Source organism: Triticum dicoccoides, chromosome 2B (genome assembly GCF_002162155.2).
Source record: "Triticum dicoccoides isolate Atlit2015 ecotype Zavitan chromosome 2B, WEW_v2.0, whole genome shotgun sequence".
Taxonomy (NCBI): Eukaryota; Viridiplantae; Streptophyta; class Magnoliopsida; order Poales; family Poaceae; genus Triticum; species Triticum dicoccoides.
The window spans coordinates 246,301,811-246,308,860 of NC_041383.1; the positions used below are offsets into that span (position 1 = coordinate 246,301,811).

At 50.4% G+C, this 7,050-nt stretch overlaps 1 protein-coding gene and 2 non-coding genes across 3 annotated transcripts; all 3 read left to right on the forward strand.

Moving 5' to 3' along the window:
* The first annotated feature begins 1,195 nt into the window (after positions 1-1,195).
* Positions 1,196-3,676, forward strand: LOC119363332 (vacuolar protein 8-like). Its single transcript, XM_037628671.1, has 2 exons — positions 1,196-3,244; positions 3,338-3,676. Exons 1-2 carry the CDS (start codon positions 1,584-1,586, stop codon positions 3,444-3,446), a joined length of 1,770 nt encoding a protein of 589 aa, XP_037484568.1. The 5' UTR covers positions 1,196-1,583; the 3' UTR covers positions 3,447-3,676.
* A 1,573-nt stretch (positions 3,677-5,249) lies between these two features.
* TRNAG-UCC lies at positions 5,250-5,321 on the forward strand. The gene has a single exon. It is a non-coding gene; the product is annotated as a tRNA-Gly (tRNA).
* Positions 5,322-6,661: 1,340 nt separating this feature from the next.
* TRNAG-UCC lies at positions 6,662-6,733 on the forward strand. The gene has a single exon. It is a non-coding gene; the product is annotated as a tRNA-Gly (tRNA).
* The last annotated feature ends 317 nt before the right edge of the window (positions 6,734-7,050 follow it).

A 7,050-nucleotide genomic window follows, 5' to 3' on the forward strand; every position in this document is an offset into this window, starting at 1 on the left:
ATCGGTACTTTAGTGGATCAACAACATATGTGGAATGCTATTTGGAAACTCAAAGTAATCCCCAAAGTGAGGTTTTTCTGGTGGCGTGTGATGCAAGGCATCATACAGGATGAGTGCAACTTGAAGCATCGCCACATAAGAGAAATTAACACCTGTAAGATTTGTCTCGCCTTGGATGAGGACTTGGAACATGTCCTTCTGCTTTGCTCTCATGCCTGCTGGTTTTGGGAGGAAGCCCGACTGCTCTTTGACATACATGCGCCAAGGCTCCGTCCTCACACATGGACAAGGGATATCTTATGCGATCCGCATTTTTCTGAAAAGGACAGAGCGATCATTGTCGCGGTGATGTGGGCCGTTTGGATGTATCGCAATCGCGTGACGCATGACCTGGAAAGGATAGATCCAGCCAGCTCAGTGAGAAGGATCAGAGAGACCTAGCTCTCCTTGAGTTGCCACGATAGCATACCTTAACGTTGTACGGTTATGGCTGGCGACCCCCGGATGTTTCTCATATCAAGATCAATACAGACGGTGCAGTTCATCTCGATGATGGCAACGCTGGAGCGGGGGGTGTCGCCCGCTCTTCTTCGGGATTCATGGGTGCATGGTGTAAGCCGTTCCTAGGAGTCACAGACCTCCTCAATGCCGACGCCCTAGCTCTGAAGGAAGGAGTTATCTTCACTACATTATGCGGCTACACACATGTGATCATGGAAACCTGCTATTTGGTGGCAGTTAATCTCTGGAATTCTCGCTAAACTGATCGGGCGGTGATAGCACCAATTCTCACTGAAATTGAAGGGCTTGCTCTTAGTTTTGCTTCTTTTCGTATTCAACATATACTAAGATCAACAAATGGTCCTGCACATCTCTGTACTAATCATGGTTGTACGTTTAATGTGACCGAGAGCTAGTTAGACACTATCCCTATCTTCCCCATCAGTAGCTTCCCGCGAATGCATTCGTTGATTAAAGCTCCGTGAAGTTCCTTGAAAAAAAAAACATTGGAGGCACTTCGACAACTTGGCCAACGTACATCATTTTGCACCACGTTACAGTAGCATCTCCGTGAGTTCAAAAAAAAAAATAGTAGCGTCTCCCAACATTTTTCGTACGTGTAGCATTGCTGGGCATGTCTCGCGATCCTAGTTCGTAGACCCCCGGGGCTCATTCCTTCCGTCAGACCGTCCTTCGCTTCTTCTCCGCCACAGCGCACCGATCCCCAAGCCTTCGTCCTCACTCACGCGGGCACAGACGCATTTCCCCAGAGTCCGACTGCATCCACAGTCCGCGCTCGTGCTGCGCCCACGTCCGGGGGACCCACCACCGGCCCCGCCTCCGCCTCCATAACTCCATTAACTACCTTGAAGTCGAGCTTGCCTTCAAGAGTTGAGCCATCGCCAGTTCACCACCTTGCAGTTACAGTCGTCACACTCCCCCGCCGTCTCCGCATACCATAACTAGTAATAGCTCCACCGCTTGTTCTGCTCCTCGTCCCTTTCTTGCTTGCTCGATGCAACGGCAGGAATTGACGACGTGGTAAGGGTCTGCGCGTGAGCTGAGCTGAGCTCGTCGGAAGAATGGGAGAATTTGCGGCGGCGGGCGAGGCGGGGGGCCAAGAAGCGGAGCAAGACGAGCAGGGGAGGCTCGCGACGGCACTGGACGCCATAAACTCTCTCATCTCTGCCTCCTTCTCCGCCTCCCTCTTCCCGCTCAAGTGGCAGCTCATCAGGGACAGGTTCAACCGGCTCCACGCCGGCCTCGCGGACATCACCGTCATCGCGGCCTCCGACGGCCAGGAGAGGCACGAGGCGTTCGATGGCCTCCTACGGGACGTCGTTGACGCGGTGAGGGAGGCGCGGGAGCTGGTGCCGCGGAGCCAGGGGCGGCACTACGGAGGCGGTAAGCTGCGGCTGCGGAGCGACCTCGACGTCGTTGCGTCCACGCTCGACACGCACCTGGCGCGGCTGGACGAGATATGCGCCTCGGGCTCGCTGACGCGCGCGCGGGCGCTCGTCGTGCCGCGGCCGTGCGCCGGCGCCAGCCGCGAGGACCTGCGGTTCTACGTGCGCGACCTCTTCGCCAGGCTCCGGGTCGGCGGAGCGGAGATGCGGAGGGAGGCCGCCGCCGCGCTCAACGAGGTGCTGCGCGACGACGACAAGTCCGTGCGGGTCGTCGTGTCCGACGTCGCCGACGGAATTGGCGTCCTCATTGGGCTGCTCGAGTCCCCGGACGCTTGCGTCCAAGAAGAGGCCCTGGACGCCATCTCGGTGATCGCCGGGTATGACGCTTCTTGCAAAGGCGACCTTGTCAGCGGCGGCGTCATCGCTCCGGTGATCCGGGTTCTTAACACGGGCGCCGGGACGGCAGCGAAGGAGCGGGCGGCTCGGGTGCTCAGCAAGCTCACCGAGAACGCCGACAACGCGTGGGCCGTCGCCGCGCACGGCGGAGTCACGGCATTGGTCAACATCTGCTCCGACCACCGTGCCAGCGGCGGCGAGCTCGTGTGCGCGGCGTGCCGGGTGCTGAGGAGCCTCGTGGGCGTCCAGGAGATAAGGAAGTACATGGTGGCCGACGCCGGGGCGGTACCGGTGCTCGTGTCGCTCTTGCAGGGCCCCGCGGACGAGGGGGCGCAAATCCAGGCAATGGAGCTCCTCGCGGCGATCGCCTCCGGAGACAGCTCATCCAGGGAGGTGGTGCTCCAAGAAGGCACCGCCGAGTCCCTCGTCCGCGCGCTGGACCCGGGCATCCCGCGCTCCTCAAAGACACGGGAGGTGGCGCTCCGCGCCATCGACGCGCTGTGCTTCTCGTCGCCGGACTCGATCGACCGGCTCATCGGCGCCGTCTTCCTCAACCGCGTGCTCTTCTTCCTCCGTAACGGCGACACCACGCTGCAGCACTCCGCCTTAAAAGCGGCGCACCGGCTGTGCCACGTGTCGGAGGAGACCAAGAAGGCGATGGGGGACGCCGGGTTCATGCCGGAGCTGGTGGGCATCGTCCAGGCGGCCAAATCCCTGGAGACGAGGGAGATGGCCGCGGAGGCGCTCTGCGCCATGATGTCCGTGCACCGCAACCGGAAGCGCTTCGTCCAGGATGACCGCAACGTGGCGCAGATACTGCAGCTGCTAGGCCCCGACGAGGAGAAGCCCTCGCCGGCGAAGCGGTTCTTGCTGTCGACGCTGGTGCATCTGGCGGACAGCAACTCCGGCCGGAGGAAGATCATGTCATCGGAGCACGTGAGGTAATCACAACATTAAAACGATCGAATGATAATTCTGGACTTCTGAATACATTGATGCTGACAACATTTGTTGGAACCTTTTACGAATGTCAGGAACCTCGAGAAGCTTGCCGAGACCAACGTGACGGACGCTAAGAAGATCGTGAAGAAGCTTGGCGGGAGCAAGCTGAGGAACATGTTCCATGGCATTTGGAGCCTGTGACCTTGATTGTGTGTCCGGCACTAGTTCTTGACTGTGCTGTCTGCATGGGTAGCTAACACAATGTTCACTCCATATTTTGTTACAGTGAATGAACGAATGAGTCTCTCCAGTGTATTCGAGTGCTCGGCGATGTGTTGCTCCTGTGTCGCTCCTGACACAGCACGGGCACTGGCACTCTCCTCTGTATATTGCTCGTCTCTGTGAAATAAAAGTACAATCATTCAAAGCCATTCCACAATGTAGGAGATGTATCATTAGAATGGCAAATCGATCGGTCTGAGTCAGTATCTCATGGTAGGGCCGCCTGCGCGTTATGATCTCTGTTTTTTCAGTACCACTAGCAGTGGTACAGTGGGGATCGAGAGCCTGCCTACCTGGCCGACGTACTCTACCAACGCCGATGAGTTATGATGCTGTGCTCCGGTGATCGCAATAAGTTGGCCGCTTTCCTTTTTTTCTCCTTTACCCCAGTCCCAGTCCCATCCATGTGGATTGCAATCGAAACCGTGGGTCATGGATCGATCGGCATCTGGTCCTCTTCTCCGGGGTGACTGCAGCATGTAGCCGTGTCTCCGATCATGGACCTGTGTAGTACTCCGGATGTACTCTGGTCAAAGGAGGACGATGTAGATTATGCGCCTGATCTTGCAAGGACATTCTGTGGTAATGCTGATGGATGTTTATTAGTGCTCCTTTACGCTGTAGGTTTGGTTCCCTTTTCATCGCAGAGCCCTGCTGGTCCGGCTCTGTCTGCTGTACCTTAATCTGTTATTACTGATACATTTGTCGGGGTTGCTGTGTGTTGTTCATGCCTCGCTCTCGAGCCTAACTGACTGAAAGCACACTAACCTTATTATTTGCTAGCATGATGGCTGCATTTCTTGGTCTCTGTCCCCCTAGAATCCAAACAAGCCAACTACACGGCTGTTGTATTCCGTATTCTGGTCACGTGCTTCAGGTTTTGGACAAGCTCGTTCAGCGTGACTTGAGAACAGAAGGCGGGCCGAGTTGTTGTGAGTGGTGACATCTGACCGGTGGGTCTTTGGCACGAGTGTCAGGGCAACGGACGATGCGTCTTCAATCACGAAATCATCCGTCTGGACTGATCATTTTTCCTTTGGGCTTGAGCTAGTTTACTAGTACTACTTCACCTTGGTTAGTCAGCTGAGCTGATCTGATCTGGTCTGCCTTTTCATGCGGACATGAGAAGGCGAGCGAGCTGCCTTTTCATGGAACCATCGGTAAGCAAGCAAGAAACATACACAGAGACTTAATTAATCTGGGACAGTGTGTGGGGTGAGTGGGAACGTCCTCCTCGCTGTTTCATCGATCCGCTATTACTGATGCTAGGCTTGGGCTGCGTCGTGGCATCGATCCTGATGATAAGCAACGTGTCTCCGAGGCAGTTGAGTGCCTTTCTGCAGCAAGCAAAAACGCTTTTTGGTTAGCCTGTCAACGCAGCAGGTAGTCCTAAAAACATGCTCTAGCAAAAACTGTGAGGTGATTGTTGAGTTAGGCTGTCTGCCTCGTCTGCATGTTGTTTGCTCGAGTGCTTTGCTCTCTTCCCTATTTTTTTTTCTACGAGTAGTTGACCACCTTAGAAAAATCTGAAACATTATCATAGTAATTTCACAACAAGAGTGGGGGAATCTCAGTTGATGAGGGCATCAATTGTTTTCCGTGTTTGCGTTGTTTGTGAATGTGCAGTGCACCGTAAGTGCAAAAATGATTCGCTGATTCGTGCTAGTGGAAAATAAGAATGACTCCGATAAAGAAAATGGCATCTTAAATTGTGACATGATTGCGTCTGTAGTCCAACGGTTAGGATAATTGCCTTCCAAGCAATAGACCCGGGTTCGACTCCCGGCAGACGCATTTTTTCTATTTTTATTTTCGTTAAGGCCGCTCTGAATCACACCAGGCCGTGCACCACCGCATGTCAGGCCCAGCATCATACCAGGCCATTGACTTCCGATGATGGCTTGGCTGGGCCACTATGAGCAAATCCTCTTTGCCAACAGTTCTAAACGTTTTTCTTCTATCATGTTTTCTGAGTTTTATGTGTTTCGGCTGGTTTTCTTACTTCGGCGGTTTTATATTCATTTTTAAAATACCACAGGACACATGTGGTAAGCAATCCAAACAATTCAGAAAAAAATATATTCATGTATATTAATAAATGCATGAATTTAAAAATATCCATGGATTTTGACATATTCTTAAATTTCAACAAAATCCTCATCAATTTGGAAAAATATTCATGAATTTTTTGAAAAACAACAATTTTAAAAAATAGACATCAGTTTTAAATATGTTCATGAATTAAAAATATCCACAAATTAAAGACAATTCGTCATCCAAAACAATTACAAACTTTTAAGAAAGTTCATGGACTTCGAAAATATTTCAAAATTGGAAAATATTCAAAAATTTGACAAACATGCATGAATTTAAAAATGCTCACAATTTCTAAAATCTTTATAAATTTAAAAACAAAAAAAATAGAGGGAAAAAGGAAAAGGGATAATTATAACAAGACAGAAAATAAAAAAATGATTCAATAACAAAACAAAAGGTGAAAATAAATAAATAAAAACCATCGAAACTTTTCCAAAACCGGTTTAAGGTTCCCAAAACCAGAGCTAAGATGGACTGGTCCTTAAGTGAACACACGTGAGCAAGCATTGCCATATTGCTCGCAATGAGCCATACGTAGCATTTGCATCTCCGTGCGCGCGCTTAAGCAATTCGGTCATTTGGATGGGTCAACAAGCAGTGTATTATTTTCCTTCTGTTTTCTTATTTTTCATTTTGTAAATTTTACTACCTCCATTCTTTAATATAAGAAACGTCTTATATTAAGGAATGGAGGTGCTATTATTTTTTGGACCACTAATTATTGGTGTTTTAAATATTAGTTTGTCTTGTAATGTCCATCCACATATTGTTTACCAGAGTGTTTTCATTCTTCCTTTTGTTATTTCTTGATATAGTTAGTTGACAGCCTCAGAAAAAATTGAATAACCCCATTGTTACTAGAGCAATTTCAATAATAACAATAATAAACTATTTGATGGCCTCATCAAATAGTTTTTGCTAACTTTTCCAGTGCGCATTCCGTAAGCATGGGTGGATTTGCTGACTTATGGTGGTGGGGTAGAAAGGAAATACCAATGAGATTTTAAGGTGTTTCATCTTAAAATGGAAACATCAAAGCATCTGTAGTCCAACGGTAAGGATAATTGCCTTCCAAGCAATAGATCCGGGTTCGACTCCCGGCAGACGCAATATAATTAGGTGCGTTAACTTGTTTCAACGGTCTGGAGCGCCACTGTTCTTTCCTTTTTATTTATGTTATTATAGGAATATTACGCTCTCTGACATAACACAAATGGACCAATGCTTTTGCACAACCACGGTTATGAATGGACCTATGCCTTTGCACAACCAGGCGCCACGGCCCAGCACGACTCTACGTCGTTGCCTTCACACACCTTGCGCTCCGGAAAACCCTATTTGCCGCTCTCTGCGGCAAATTGTCGAGCCGTCGCATAGACAGGGCGAGCGAGCGAGCAATTTGGGCCGGCCCATCTGTTGTACGTAG

Coding starts and splice junctions, on each gene's coding strand:
- LOC119363332 (XM_037628671.1), top strand. CDS start 1,584: ATGGGAGAATTTGCGGCGGCGGGCGAGGCGGGGGGCCAAGAAGCGGAG. Junction 3,245..3,337: donor ATGTCATCGGAGCACGTGAG/GTAATCACAACA, acceptor TACGAATGTCAG/GAACCTCGAGAAGCTTGCCG.